This window comes from Prenolepis imparis, unplaced genomic scaffold (genome assembly GCF_030444845.1).
Source record: "Prenolepis imparis isolate NDT839.2.m4 unplaced genomic scaffold, iyPreImpa1.0 SCAF_9, whole genome shotgun sequence".
Classification (NCBI taxonomy): domain Eukaryota; kingdom Metazoa; phylum Arthropoda; class Insecta; order Hymenoptera; family Formicidae; genus Prenolepis; species Prenolepis imparis.
Genome location: NW_028141167.1, coordinates 9,832,710 through 9,848,055, shown reverse-complemented (window position 1 = coordinate 9,848,055; position 15,346 = coordinate 9,832,710). Strand labels below are relative to the sequence as shown.

The following is a 15,346-nucleotide window of genomic DNA, read 5'->3' as shown; positions in this document are numbered from 1 at the left end:
GAAGCTCGCTGTACTCTTATAGAAAGATAATTGCAATTTACTGCTAATTGTAATTTATTTTGATTTTAACATTCACGTGATTGTGCGTAATTTCGTCGTTTTATTAGCTTTTTATATACTTTTAATTTTTATATAATTTAGTATTTATGAATCGATAATAGATATTTTTAACTGCTAGATACAAGATGTCTATATCATATTTGTAATGTAAAATATAATTGTTTTAGATTTGTTTTTTATATTTCGGGATTTTATTAAACACATCTCCTTTTAATCAAATCAAATACGAACAAAAACACATGATCGATCGATCGTGTACATACATACATGAAAACGCGGATAATAATTTAATCCGAATTGTATAAAAATTCAAGGGCAAGTTCAAGTGTCGATCGATAGTGTCTATCGGATCCTTTAAAAAGGATACGATCCTTACCAAGGGTGACAACCGAATAAGATCAACGCTGCCAATGAAGATGCTTCCGACAGATCAACAAATTATCAAGAAAGAGCACACTATTCAAATCGACTCCTGCACGATCGAGGTAATCGATCGAATAAATAAAAATCGCGGGATTTCTACCGCGATAAGCATATGTTTTTCATGCGTGCTTAATTAAGCGCGATTAATAACAATTATATAATCGATCTGTATATGTACCATCTATCTGCCTAAGGACAAGGTCGCGGACGCATCAACAGTGTCGATCAGACCATTGTACAAAATTGAAAATCGTCTCAGATTGAAGCAGCCAGATACGACGATGAACGTCAAAATTCTCCGAGCTACGAAGGAACAGATGATTGTCAAGGAACAGGACACGATCGAGGTAATCGATCGATCGATATCGCTCATGATCTCTTAAATATTAATATAACGAAGGGGGCAAATCAATTATCATTATCATTCTCTTCGAATCTTAAATATTCTAATGTTATAATTATGAGAAAAATTAATTAATAATTAGATGTTTGTCAAATTAATATAGATTCTGTCTTACATTTTTATGAAATAAAAATAATGCGAGTTTTTTCGAAATATTGTTTAAGGAATTAAAATACAGTCTCATTAATTTAATAATTGACGCTAAGAGCAAATGTGCTGATTGTTTATATTATATAATATTAAAAATAATTAGAATTATAAAGTAAGATTATTATATTGTTTGTATAATATATAGATTTAATTTTTATATCTTCTTTCTCATTCTCTATATCGTGTAATACTGTATGAGACATCGTGTTCAGCGTATCAAATAATTTTAAGGGGTTTAGGTTTAAGTTTTCATTGCCATCTCGTACTACGCCCGCATGATCGAATCGCGTGAATCGCGCGATCGCCTACAATTACTTCGGTTAAGAGAGGACGATCGATTCGAAAGAGAGCTCACCTACATCTCCCTTGCTCCCCCGTTATCATACTTTATCCCCTCGCGTGATAGTTCTCGCATTCGGGACCGAAAGCAAGTGACGACGCACCTGCGACCGGTTTCCGAAGCCGATCGCGGTTAAGTGGCCGCGCTCGACTCTTGCACGGTGGTCAATACCGTTAGAAAACGATTGGGCGACTTGCCTCGCTCTTTCTCGCAGCCTGGTCGTCGAAAATAACGTCAGTAACGGCGTCTGGAATTATGTTACATCGCATCGGGCGCCAAGTCTCTATCTCATCGCGTACGACGTAGATCGATCAATAAATCGAAAACGATGACTTTAAAAGTCTCTGGAGATGAGCGAGAGTTGGAAGGAACGTCTCTCTCTCTCTCGACATCCTCGGGAAATCCTTAAAGTTATCAAGATATATTTTGACAACAAAAAAATAAATTAAAACGAGTTCAAATAGAGAGTTTTTGATATTAATAAAATATGATTTGACAAAAGAAAATAGCTCTCAAAAAGAAAATATTAACAAGTTTTATTTTTTATATTTATTGAGTTTGTTATATTTATTTTATTTAAATTATGCATTATTTATTAAACACACACACACACACACGCTCATATATATTCTATAAGAATCTCCTTAGAAGATTCTCAGGTCTCACTTTTGAGCGATTTATGAGTTCTCAAAATTCTCAAAATCAGAACGATGCGAAAAATCACGGGTTAAGATTCGTTGGCATTGCATGATCTAATAATTATAAGCGCAATCAGATCGATTAGATAATAAATGTGATTTTCTTACGCAGATTACGAGATCAACGAAAAATACGGTTGACCGAACCGTTCTGGTGGCCAAGGAAGACTTACGTAAGTTTTATAATGTTTTTTGCACAGTGTTATTGCTTCACAACACTTTAAATTATACAACTAATCGCGGTTTACAATCTTACTTATCTAATTAATTATTTCATTAGCATTTAAATTTATTATAAAAAAATAAGAATTTTTAAATATATTTTTCTCACAAAAAAGTAATATTCAGAATTAAATTCCAATCTTTCTAAATCTTACGAAACAATCTGTCAAAATCTTTTGTTAATCTTACCGTACATATATTATTTATAACTACTCACTATTGAAATTTTTTATTTGTTATATTTATCTAGCAGTTGATTTATCTCTGTAAAAATAAAAAATTTGTTTATCAAGAGACGCGTCTCACCGACAAGTACATGAAGACAAATCGATTGTAATTTAGTTCTATTGATATCTACCGCTATTTTCTCTTTATCCGGAATTTTTTTTGTCAATCATATTTTTAATTAAAATATTCCTCTGCCTTTTATAAGAATCTCCGAATTACGTAGATTGGAGAAATCCTCCGACCTAAGAGAGGAGAGATTTCGAAATTCTTTGATGAGACAAGTAATCTCTAGCTTGTTCTCCATTCGATCTCGCTCGCACTATCATGACTTAGGAAAGATAAGCAGACCTTTTTGTATCACTAATGACTCCCGGTTGTTATATAAGCCATATTTATGCACTACATCTGTATCACGTTATACGATACTTGGCACAATGAATAGATTCAGTAAACGCAATTTTCTTTTTTATTTATAACAGCACAATTGGAAAGCGCGAGCTTGAACCACACGGCGGCGCATCACAGGATTTCCGTGCGTCCGAAGAACCGACGTCCACCACGTCGTACAGTACCGACGACGACGTCGTCCGACCTCGGCGTTTCCAATTCGTCATCGATACCACCGACCATTGTCGAGGATACCCTGGACAGTTTGGAACAACAGAAGCAGGAGCAGCAACTATCTCAATCGACGATCAGCAATAGTAATTCGTCACCGATAGAACCACCACCCAAGACTATTGGCGTAATCAGAAAGTCGTCAAGCCGATTGTCTCGCAACTCCGACATCTTTGAGGAGTTAGAGTCAAGGTTGCCGAGGAAGATGAGCGCGACCTCGTTGTCGCCAGACAGTCTGGACGTAACGACGATATCACGGAGCAGCGCGGAAATGCCTGTCACTGAAGAACAGCAGCAACCGGAGATCAAATGGATTAGTAGGAAACTGTCAAACCGGATATCCAAGCCCGACGTATTCGAGGAACTGGAGGCAAAATTGCCGCGCAGGAGATCTTCGTCGAATCGATTATCCAAATCGCCGGACAGCCTGGACTCTGCTCCCGGTTGCTGGTTCTCCAAATCCACCGAAGAGGTCTTCGACAAACTCGTGGAGTATGAAGAAATTGCGAAGCCGGTAATTTCGGTCAGACGAGCGCTGCTGAACCCCATCTCGAAGTCCACCGATCGCGTCTCCAAATCATCGGACAGTCTAGAGGCGATCGAACCGTTGGTAAGTGACGATTCGATCGAACGGCGACGAAACAGTTTTGATTTCCGAGCGCGCAAGAGCTCGAAATTAATATCTAAATCATCGGAGAACTTTGACGTGCTCGAGCAAAGCGGCTGCGTTGGAGAAGAGATCAGCCAGGAGCTGCTAAAGAGGAGTAGCGTGTCCGATATTAATCTGTCGCGCAGTCAAAGACTGTCGAAGAGCATTTCCAAGTCGTCCGAGAACTTTGAAAGGATTGACATGAGCGACATGAAGGATGACGTCGATATAGAAGTGCTGTTGGAAGATGATACGCCAAAAGCGGGTGGCGGACGGTCGACCAAGAGAATGTCCTCGGAAAGCTCGGACAATCTAGACGTGGAGGATAGGCTGGAGAATAGGAGAGTCAGAAGGACACCCAAGAGAATGCCGAGCACCAGCATAGTGGACATGATAGTTTCTGGGGACGATCACGAAAGGGAGAGGCGACCGACTCCTACTAGAAAACCGTCAAGGCTTCAAAAGTCTTCCGAAAGTTCGGAACTGGGTAGTACGGATACCCTGGACTCAGAGAGAAGAAACAAATCGTCGGAGAGCACCGAGACGCTGGACAGTCTGGAGAAAGACTTGGAACAGGATAGAAAAGACGAGGAGATTACGGATAACGTGGTGGACAAGCGTGAAAAAAATGTAAGATATGTGATTAAGATAAAGAAATATATAATTATATGTATAATATAATTATATAATTTATATATATAATATAAATGATAAAGATATCCTTCTATTCTATCTATAAGAAGAAATTACGTTATTCTTTAGCAGACTTAACATGATACTAAAGAAGAAATTTATTTAAATCGAGAGATGTTAGTTTATCTTATAGAAAGAATTATATAAATATATTAACTAGACTAGTATATTCTAGTATGTTTTCTTAATAACAAAAATATATATCCCGATGATCTCTTTCAGGATTCTTGGTCCAGCAGAAACGCGGCAGTGACCGATTCCGATCAAGCATCAATGGGAGATGACACTGAGGACTCCAAGTCGCTTATTTCTGCCGATAACAAATATTATTGGCGCCAGTCCTCTGAGCCAGTATCCAAGGAGAACTTGGGTATTCAGCAGTTATTAGCTATTACAATAATGACCAGGATGGCCGATAACGGTAACAATCAACGCGGTTCCGTCATTTATCCGAAGAAAAGACAGCAGATGAGTACATCACAACCGACATCGCCGGTAGCCAAACAAGAGGACACGAAAATGTTGTTCGATAATCTGCTAGTGAGCAGCAAAAACGATGAAGACCTGCAAAACATGCTCAACGGAAACATATCGGAAGTGTCAACCGACACTAAAAGTTTTAAGGAGAAACTAATCATGTTTGAGAAACTCGGGAAATAAACGCGCGACAATAGAACGATGTAAAATCGTTTCCACAATTTCTTTTTTGAATACCACTTTAATGGTGGTCGAAACTTAATGCAGAGAAAGAAGATACGGGAAACCTGAGAAGAGATAAACGATCTCGTTTAGTACTTGGTAAATGTACACATATTGTTGTAGTAGAGTACATCTAGTGGAATTATATTTGGATCACGAAGAAGTAGATAGAAAAGGAAATCAAAAATTCGATTGCAGATAATTATTTTTTGCAGAGAACTTAGTTTGGTCATCCAAAGTTATAGAATTGAAATAAAAAAAAATAATGAAAAATAGATTCGCATGATGAGCGTAATTATATGTATAAAAATAGTAAATTAAAATATATTCTATAAATACTGATTTAGAGAAGATAAATTTTTGAAGTATTAAATAAATTTTGTGAAGTATCAATGTGAATACTTGATATTTAAATTATGTCTAAATAATTTGCATGTTTTGTACATTAATTCGTGTAATTATAAATGTAATATAACGTCGCGGAATCTATGTAACTCCAAAAATCAAAATAGTATCAGTTCAGGTAGCTAATACCTGGATCTGCTTTGTCGTCGATGCATTTATGAGGGTAACAAAAATATCAACCCGGCGGCAATTTTCTCAATTTTCGCGCTCGGATTTTTCTACATCATTAAAAGATAATACTTTGTTGAGATTATATCTGATCGTGCATTAATGCTCATCACAAAGAAACGTATTCGCGAATGCACGCGAGCGCGCACACACACACACGCGCGCGCAGCACACATCCACACACATATATACATATGCATATTCTCGTAAAAAAGCTTTAGCGTTTATTCGCAGATAATTGTATAATACGACAGTTTAGCAATATATTATGTGATTCTCAGTATGTGACACATTTATAAATATCGTGTATTATCTCATATCGTGTAAATATGAAAAAATATGTGTGCGTTATCATTTTAATTATATCTTGCAGAAAAAATATATAAAACTATCTATGTACATACTATATACTATATATATATAAAGTATGCAAAGTGTATCGTAATTCGCTCTTCGAAGCGTTATTTCTTAATGCAAAATGAATCGGAAAGTTCCAAATCATTCTTTATCTGTGATATTTAACGATTAAGATGAATTATTAGAGGAATTGTATAATTATATATATAATTCTTTTATAATTCTTCTTTCGTTAAATATCGCAGAAAAAGAATGCTTCGGGACTTTTCGATTCATTTTTCATTAAGAAATAATTATTCGTGAGCAAGAATTATGATGCACTCTGTATATTAATGTTGATAATTGTAATAGAGTCACGGGGTATAATATAAGAAATGTTACGTGTGTGCAATTGTATTTTTTCGATGCTCGAAAACTGTTTATTCTATATAAAAGTATATATTATTCTTATACAAATTGCCTACGGGTTGCCTAAAACGTATAATCACGTTAAAATAGGCCTACAATTCTCTTGGTCGATAAAATGTCATTAAGTGATATTAAGAATGTTGGTCTCAATTTAATTAAATGCCTCTAGAGAATTGTTGAAAAGAGAAATAATGTATAAAGAAAAGAGAAATTGCGATATTTTGTCGATAGTTGAAATATGATTATATCCCCGAAACTCTCGTTTCAATGACCCAGAAAGCGCTGTATAATAGCGTCTAATTGTCTTATCACCGCCGAATTTTCACGAGAGAAAAATGATTTTTGTAACCTTTCAAGTGCCTTACCAAATCAATCGAAGAAACTGAATTAAACTATCGTCGAACATAGAGAACCCAGAAACGTTATATCGTCTCATCCTCCTTTTCCCCTTTAGTTATTTAGATAATAAATGTGCGTTTTTTTCGGAAGTTTTCCCGAAAGAGATGCAAAGATATTGTCTCTTAGAGTAAATAGATAAAAACTGGATTTAACTATCAAATCTCATTGTAATATTATGTAATAATATACAAGGAATAACAAGAGGAATTCCACACGCAGATACACATACGCATATACACAAAATTCACACAAAAACAAATCTCTTTTCATTGATGTAAATAAAGCTGCCATCACAAATTACAGTTACAACAGAATCTTTTTCTCTCTTTATTACATGTATACCCCATAGCATAGCGCACACTGTTAAAAAATTACAAAATATCCGACTTAAATGCTGGACACATGTAACTAATCGAATCCCAGAAATGGTGTATAATTTTTATCCCCTATTATCATTTCTCTCGAGATGCAAGTATGATATAAAGTATGTTTCATTTTATTTCAGGTTCAGAGATTCTGGCATTTAGCCTTGATCTCGATTTTATTTTTAAATCACATAGAAATCACTTCTTCGTGTACAAAAAGAGGAATGTGTAACAGTCAGTTTTAATATAATGACTTTGCGCGTAGTAAATGATCTCTTTATCGGAACGAGATTAACATTGCACGGTTATTATTAACGAACATCGTTCAATACTGAGTTGACGGACTTTCCGGATGCAAGGATGAATAATTGATTGCGATCGTAACGTTGTACTTCGTATATACAGCCGACGCATTCTAATTACACACGCACACAATATATTTCTTTTTCCGTTCAAAAAAATTATTTAAGCATTGTCTTTTAAATCATCTTATGTCATGTATTGCATCAGATTTCATCAAAAAATTCTTTTCGTCTTTCCTTTTTTTTTTTTATTAACATTTTCGACTAATGCATATGTAAATTCACATAATCCAAAGAAATATATACAGTGGGTTTATTTCTATTCTGATATATTAATAATTTCGACCCGTTTATAATTTAGAATATGTGAGAAAAAACGATAAGTATAAGAAAAAAACGATCAATTTTTTGATCAACACAATACACGACCAGACTCTGTTGACAATATGTTTTATCCTTAATATTACAATTTTATCTTCTTGAGTTAAAACAAAGTATTGATACTAAAATATTATACGCGATAGCACCTGAAAATTTTTACGAACTTTCTTATCACCTTTAGATGCTTACGTCAATTATCACTAGTTGTTATAGAAAAAAAAAGAAAAAAAGAAAAAAAACCGTGTGATGTATGTCTCAATTAAGGACGACTCAAAAATGTCTATTAAAATAAAGAGAAAAATTAAAATTATTATGTAAGTGCTATTATATAATATTACTATTGCAATTGTGGAAATTTTTGCGAAACGGTTTGTCCAACGTTGCTTTATCGATCCTTGCAACACGTCTCGCAATCCACGAAGAGCTAAAATGCTTGACAATTCACATGGTACGTGCGACTGATCACGTGCGCGAGCGCTTTAATTTTTTTTATACTAAACGGAGTAATAACTTTACAGTTCGTCGTGCTTGTCCGCGGCGTCCACCGAACTAGGATTACAGAGTGTCGGCGTGGAGAATTCCATCGCGTATTCGCAACGACTCGGTTCCGCCACCGAGATGAGCTTATTCTCTATCCCGCACGTCAGGGTGATAATCGTGGAACGCGCCGGACCGTTCCAGCAAGTGAGACCTCGATCGTACTTCATCTTGGTGTACTTGTTATCAGCTGGTCCCGCCCAGTCGTACCAGTGACCCAAATTGACGTCACTACCGCCGGATTTGGACTTCTGCGTCGTTTTGCCGAATAAACACAGCTTGTAGATGTATTCTAAATCGGTGTATTCGAAACACTCGCCGTCGAGCGACGCGAATTCTTCTTGTGGCCCGTAATCGCGATCCAGCTTTTCCTCCAGCTCTCCAATCTCTGACTGCAATTCGTTGACGGCTTTCACGGTTTCCTGAAAACGTTCGCGAGCACTATTGGCTTCATCAATAAGTGCTTGCGTTTCTTCGTCGTATTGTACTTCTGGTTCCTGGGGTTCCTTCTCCTGTTCCTCTTCAGGAGCAGCTCCTTCTTCTTCGTCGGTGATTTCTTCTTCTTCGTCTTCTTCCCTCTCGTGATCATCCAAAGGCTGTTGCTCATCAGTCTCCTTTTTATTATCTGCCGTTTTAAACATGCCTGCAATTATATAATAAGATTTCAAAACAAAGTTTACAGACTGTAAAAGAAAAAAAAAAGAAACAAATTTCAATGTTATCTGCCGCTTTAAACATATTTGCAATTTTATAAGATTTCAAAACAAAAAAGTTTACAGACTAAGAAAAAAACAAACTTGTTATCACAATGTTATCTACCTTGCTCCAACATTAAGAAAGGTTTTATGTTTGCCCATGCAGTATCCACAAATTCTTGCAGATTGACTTCCTTCTTATAATTGAGGAAGTATAGTGCTTCTTCCTCCGACACAACTCCATCCCTATTTTTATCAAACGTAGCCCTGGTTTGCAATTCCGCCAATGTTATCGTGTCACTTGAATCTGAATCCAGTACCTTAAAATAATCCTCCGCTTCTGAAATATTCAATTCCTCTTCTTCCTCTTCAGTCCTCTCCTCTGTTGCAACTTCTTGTTGCTCTGGTTCAACAGGTTTGTACTTTTCCAATGCCAAAGTCTCCCGTTCTTCTGCCTGCGTCTTCAATATCTCCTTCTCCTTCTTCATTAATTCCGCCTCCGCGTAGTTCGTCCTTAGCTTCGCCAGGCGCGACTGCTGCTCCGTTTTAATCATTTTACCCCTTGTGACTAATTCCAGGCGCAGCTTGTTACCATCTCGCGCCAACTGCTCCGCTTTCTGCTGCTCCAACCGGGCCTCCCGGCCCAACTCGCTGCAATTGTTGACACAGCGCGCCTTGGACGCGTATTCGTCGTTCGTGTCACAACAGTCGCATACGCCGTCATTTACCCACGATGACGGTATATAGACCGGCTTGTGTCCGGCGTTCTCGCAGTAGAACGAGCCGTTGGCACACGCTGCCGTCCCAGGTTCATCGCTGCTGTCCCCGCAGTCGCAGTAATCGTCATTGACCCACGTGAAGGGTATCAGCCGGCTACCGTCCAGACACTCGAAGTCGCGGTCCGGTCGATACAACGAGTTCTTCGCCACCGGGATACCGCGAATCTGAAACACCCCTGAGCCGGCTACGTGGCCCAGAGTGGCCAGGAGAAGGAGGAGGCTCGCCGACATCGCGAGCATTAGTTTACGCAATGCCTGATGATGATTATTCATCCTCTAACCCGCGAGAAGAAGTCTCTTTCTCTAAGTAACGTCGCTCACTCAAGAGGAGTCACAGAAGCGGAACCCTTCTTTTGAGGTTCGAGTACGAAACGTGACACGACACCCCGCACGTTCATTCCTTTGATTGTCCGTGAGATAACAGAATTAAGTATTGTCAACTGTCTAAACACAGTAATCCCAGACAGGGATTTATAGACATACACCTATCTAGGGAATTTTAAAAATCGCGATTTAATGTTGTCATCTTTTTCTCGATCTTATGGGCTACCGCACACAGTACGGCTGGTTAATTCTAGAATTTTTGAAAATATAACGCGAGTGATTAATTTTTTATAATTCCATTGTTCTGATATTTCTGATTATCTTATATTAGAAAATATATTGTTACCTGAAATAAATATTTTATTTATTAAATATTACTCGAAATAAATATTTTATATTTAATAAATATATTTTCTAAAATTCAATATATATATGAATATGTAATATAAATTCCACGCGCATGCGCGAGAAAGCCAATACACGATTTATTAAAATTATTATTGATTAATAATAATTACGTAAAAAATAATATAATAATGAATTTTATATTTTATTTATAATATAAATATATATCTATTATTTATTTTTATTATTTATATTTTTTTATTGTAATATATAATTTAATTTATTTTTATTTATGCAAGACCGTGATTACAATAAATTGTACAGATAACAGAAAAATATACATTTAATAATAATAAAACATCATTAATTCTATTAATTTCTTACTAATTCTATTTTTCATTTAACGGCTTGTCGATTAGCAATTTTTATTTATTTGATTTATAATCTCAGGACTCTTGCGCTTATTCAGTGGCAGAATCTGCGAGAAAAATCAGTTTTCATATATTTTTGTTATTAATTTACAGATAATTATTAATGCAATTAACGTGCAATAATACGAATCTTTTAATATCTTCGATAATTCATCTAAATTAATAGATTATATTTTGCGAAGAGATAAATAGTTAACGAGCAATAATATAATTGCGCTCGAAAAATCGTCTGAGTTAATAGGGGAACATATTTTGCGAAGAGGTATAGTGTAGCAATATGTGTCTTTTCAGGTCCGAAAAATCGTCTGAGCTAATAGGAATACATATTATGCAAAGAGGTAGATCGAAGTAACGTCGGTAATAAAGGTTGGTAAATTATCGACGTTATTTTCGATAAATTAGCAACCTTTATTACCGACGTTATTTTCGATAAATTAGCAACCTTTATTACCGACGTTACTTCGATCTACCTCTTTGCATAATATGTATTCCTATTAGCTCAGACGATTTTTCGGACCTGAAAAGACACATATTGCTACACTATACCTCTTCGCAAAATATGTTCCCCTATTAACTCAGACGATTTTTCGAGCGCAATTATATTATTGCTCGTTAACTATTTATCTCTTCGCAAAATATAATCTATTAATTTAGATGAATTATCGAAGATATTAAGACTCGTATTATTGCACGTTAATTGCATTAATAATTATCTGTAAATTAATAACAAAAATATATGAAAACTGATTTTTCTCGCAGATTCTGCCACTGAATAAGCGCAAGAGTCCTGAGATTATAAATCAAATAAATAAATAAAAATCGCTAATCGACAAGCCGTTAAATGAAAAATAGAATTAGTAAGAAATTAATAGAATTAATGATGTTTTATTATTATTAAATGTATATTTTTCTGTTTTCTGTACAATTTATTGTAATCACGGTCTTGCATAAATAAAAATAAATTAAATTATATATTACAAAAATATACTAAAAAAATATAAATAATAAAAATAAATAATATATATTTATATTATAAATAAAATATAAAATACATTATATTATTTTTTACGTATTATTAATCAATAATAATTTTAATAAATCGTGTATTGGCTTTCTCGCGCATGCGCGTGGAATTTATATTACATATTCATATATATATTGAATTTTAGAAAATATATTTATTAAATATAAAATATTTATTTCGAGTAATATTTAATAAATAAAATATTTATTTCAGGTAACAATATATTTTCTAATATAAGATAATCAGAAATATCAGAACAATGGAATTATAAAAAATTAGTCACTCGCGTTATATTTTCTAAAATTCTAGAATAATAATCTTAGAAAAAGATATTTAATTTTGAAAACAAGCAATAGAAATATTTTTCTTCCAATATAATACTTTATATTTAATAATATAATTTAATAATATAATATTTTATATAATATATTTATATAATATTATATATAATATAATATAATTTTATATTTATATGATCACACTTATATTTTGTATTTCTTAGATATTTTATGTATCTGTTTTGCTTGGATTCCAACTAAGATAATCGAGTTGAGTTGCAGCTTGATACTCCTTCACTAAATTGTGCGATACTCATTGACAAATAAATCCTGACTGCTGTACACCTTCACCAGGGTAGATATTATGTCAGACACTTTGCTGCGTTGTTTTAGCTGAAAATACAAATTCTATGTTTAATACTGACGCTATACAATACTGAGGCCAGCCAGTACAACACACAGCTGCTTTTATAACACGACTAATTTCGCGGTTTACTGGGATTAACGTTGACAGGATCCGGCATTCACCTTTTCCAATCCTCAGTCTCGCTGATCGTCCAACTGTTGTTTAATTGCACGTCCTTTACCAATTCGTCGGCCAATTTGCTCGGCGAATCTTCGAGCAGACAGTTAACGACAGAACGTACGATGTCCTCTCTGCTTTCCAAATAACTCCTGAAGAAATAAACGTATTCGACAAATCAATATAGATAACAAACGGACACATAATAATCTATATGCGATAAGCTGTAGAGATCTCACTTGATAGGTTCCATTGACAGCTTGACAGCTTCCAGAAGAACTCCCGTTAGATCGAGATACTTGACAATTTTTATTTTATCTTTTTATAGCGGCGATCTATATTCGGGGTGTTCACCCCGGTATGTAAGAGTCTCGTTTTAATTGCTTTCTGAAAATTTCTAAGATCCTTCCATTGAGCCGTTTCTCCCAGGCAAATTCAGATCATTCACCGCAGGTTGTGACTCGAGATATTCTGGAAAAAAGTATAGCATGCAAATACATGTTTTTATGAATAAAATTTATAAATATATATATATATTCGACATTTGTACCTATTATTATGTTGAATAGATGATCGATCCATATCTTGGTGTATGTTTCATACAGGAAATAGAAATAATTTCTGTTTAAATTTATTTATGGCACTATGGATTTCATCAGTTAGTGCAACCGTTTTCGAAAAACCACCAAAACAGATTCTTACCCGCTAAATTATGACAACAGTTTCGAGCCACTGTAAAAAATAAAACATTACATCATAGATATTACTATCATTATTATAATTATTATTATAAATTATATGAGATTAATAAAAAGAGAGATAAAAACGTTCACATACGTTTACTAATGAAATCTATTATGACTTGTCAAATGTTGTCGCATGTTTTTTGAATCAGATGATTCTTGATACAAATATAAATTAATGATATGTGAGTGCAATTTCCTACGAGTCTCTCCAATAATTTCAGATCAACTAGTTTTCTATTAATTGATATATCTGATTTAAGACATATATTTCTGTATATATCTCATAAGCATTAGATAAATCACAAAGTGATTATATTAAGATAAATATTTACCTTGAGAAGAGTTGTCTGAATTACAGAATACATTAAAGGCAATTTTATAGATCTGGTCTATAGTAATTCGTGACACAATAGTAATAATTGTTTCAACAATGTAGCTCTGACAATGAGCTTGAATTGTGCCTCCATATCATTTTTGGTGCTTTATGGATCCGTAGCCGCATACTTGTCCTTCTTATATATTCCAACATTTTTAGAACAGGTAGAAACTCCGTAAACATAATGTACAGATCATCCACAGCATGCTTGAACAATTCCCTGTTGGCTGTACTCTGTATTCTCGAACTTTTCCCAGAACGCTGATGCCACATGCCAATAGATGTATTGTTCTACAATTCTATGATGAATAATAATGTTCTCGACAAATTATGACAGCTTTAAAACTCTCTCATCTTCGGTAAGATTCGCAAACTCTTCCTCAGTGCCTTCTTCTTCAGTCTGCGAAAGAGAAAATAATAAATTTTCAAAATAAAAAAATAGAGAGAGAGAGTCATCAAATTATTCGGTCTTGTTATCAAACAGTAGTTGAGTGTTTGACGAATCCTTGATCAAGTGTTTGATGAAAACAATTGTGTCTAAATCCAGTGAAAAGAAAAGCGAAAATTGTTAATATATAATATTAATTACATGCAGCAGCTTCTCGAAAAAGCACGTTCTATGCGGACAAAATTAATAAATGCACCCTAATGACTTCTGCAGCCAGCGCGATTTCGCGACACGCGACGCGCGATATCCAATGAGCGTACAGCTTTCTCGAAAAAGCTGTACGCTCATTGGATATCGCGCGTCGCGTGTCGCGAAATCGCGCTGGCTGCAGAAGCCATAATGGCGTCAACGCGTCAACGCGTCCTGTGTGCAGTAGCCCTATGGCACAGTATATACAGTTATACTATAGTAGCGCAACTCGAAGCTAAACGAAGACTCTCTAGGGAATTTTTAAAATCGCGTCATCTTTTTCTCGATGGCATCGGCGCTTCCTAAAAAAATTCGTGCTTTAATCTAACCTAAAGGTCTGTTTGTTTCATGACATATATAAAATATCCTCGATTCATCTAACAATAAATTCAATTATATTTTGTGAAGTTATAATTATATAATTATTATATAATTATAATTTTATACATCGACAAAAACATTTCTTTTTTCTATATAATAAGTTTGGGATTTTTTAATTGCAATCCTGTATAAAGAAAGTCATGAAATGTCTGAGTAGTTGAAAATTTTATTAACACGTTCTTATATTTTTAAAAACGTCTTTTCATTTTTTAATGAATTTAAATTAGCGACAATAATTTCTAGTATATATATATATATAAATCGACCATTTTTTGCTATTATGCGCGGACGCTTCGCTTTCT

At 34.8% G+C, this 15,346-nt stretch overlaps 2 protein-coding genes and 1 pseudogene across 8 annotated transcripts in view; 1 reads left to right on the top strand and 2 right to left on the bottom strand.

Annotated features, from left to right (window-relative positions):
* LOC145941087 (uncharacterized) overlaps positions 1 to 6,930 on the top strand; it is a 34,149-nt gene extending 27,219 nt beyond the window's left edge. For 3 of the 6 annotated variants that reach the window (XM_083046903.1, XM_083046904.1, XM_083046902.1), the window contains exons 3-7: positions 375 to 545; positions 678 to 830; positions 2,187 to 2,247; positions 3,004 to 4,421; positions 4,707 to 6,930. In XM_083046903.1, the coding sequence (XP_082903029.1) occupies positions 375 to 545; positions 678 to 830; positions 2,187 to 2,247; positions 3,004 to 4,421; positions 4,707 to 5,144 (2,241 nt within the window). In that variant the 3' untranslated portion in view covers positions 5,145 to 6,930. The remainder of the gene's footprint in view (positions 1 to 374; positions 546 to 677; positions 831 to 2,186; positions 2,248 to 3,003; positions 4,422 to 4,706) is intronic. The other 3 variants (XM_083046900.1, XM_083046899.1, XM_083046905.1) reach the window with 1 other exon arrangement.
* Positions 6,931 to 7,217: 287 nt separating this feature from the next.
* On the bottom strand, positions 7,218 to 10,406 carry Gcs2beta (glucosidase 2 subunit beta). The gene is made up of 2 exons (XM_083046908.1): positions 9,325 to 10,406; positions 7,218 to 9,148 (listed from the first exon to the last, which is right to left on the bottom strand). Exons 1-2 carry the CDS (start codon positions 10,250 to 10,252, stop codon positions 8,481 to 8,483), a joined length of 1,596 nt encoding a protein of 531 aa, XP_082903034.1. The 5' UTR covers positions 10,253 to 10,406; the 3' UTR covers positions 7,218 to 8,480.
* A 1,757-nt stretch (positions 10,407 to 12,163) lies between these two features.
* On the bottom strand, positions 12,164 to 14,299 carry LOC145940989 (anaphase-promoting complex subunit 2-like; annotated as a pseudogene). Its single transcript, XR_014426109.1, has 5 exons — positions 14,189 to 14,299; positions 13,455 to 13,636; positions 13,144 to 13,375; positions 12,910 to 13,056; positions 12,164 to 12,774 (listed from the first exon to the last, which is right to left on the bottom strand). The product of XR_014426109.1 is annotated as an anaphase-promoting complex subunit 2-like (transcript).
* Positions 14,300 to 15,346: the final 1,047 nt, after the last annotated feature.

What these genes read in the sequence shown, in the direction of transcription:
- Gcs2beta (XM_083046908.1), bottom strand. Translation starts at nt 10,252, where the DNA reads ATGAATAATCATCATCAGGCATTGCGTAAACTAATGCTCGCGATGTCG. An exon ending in TTTCTTAATGTTGGAGCAAG is followed by an intron (nt 9,149 to 9,324) that starts GTAGATAACATT and finishes ATATAATTGCAG; the next exon opens with GCATGTTTAAAACGGCAGAT.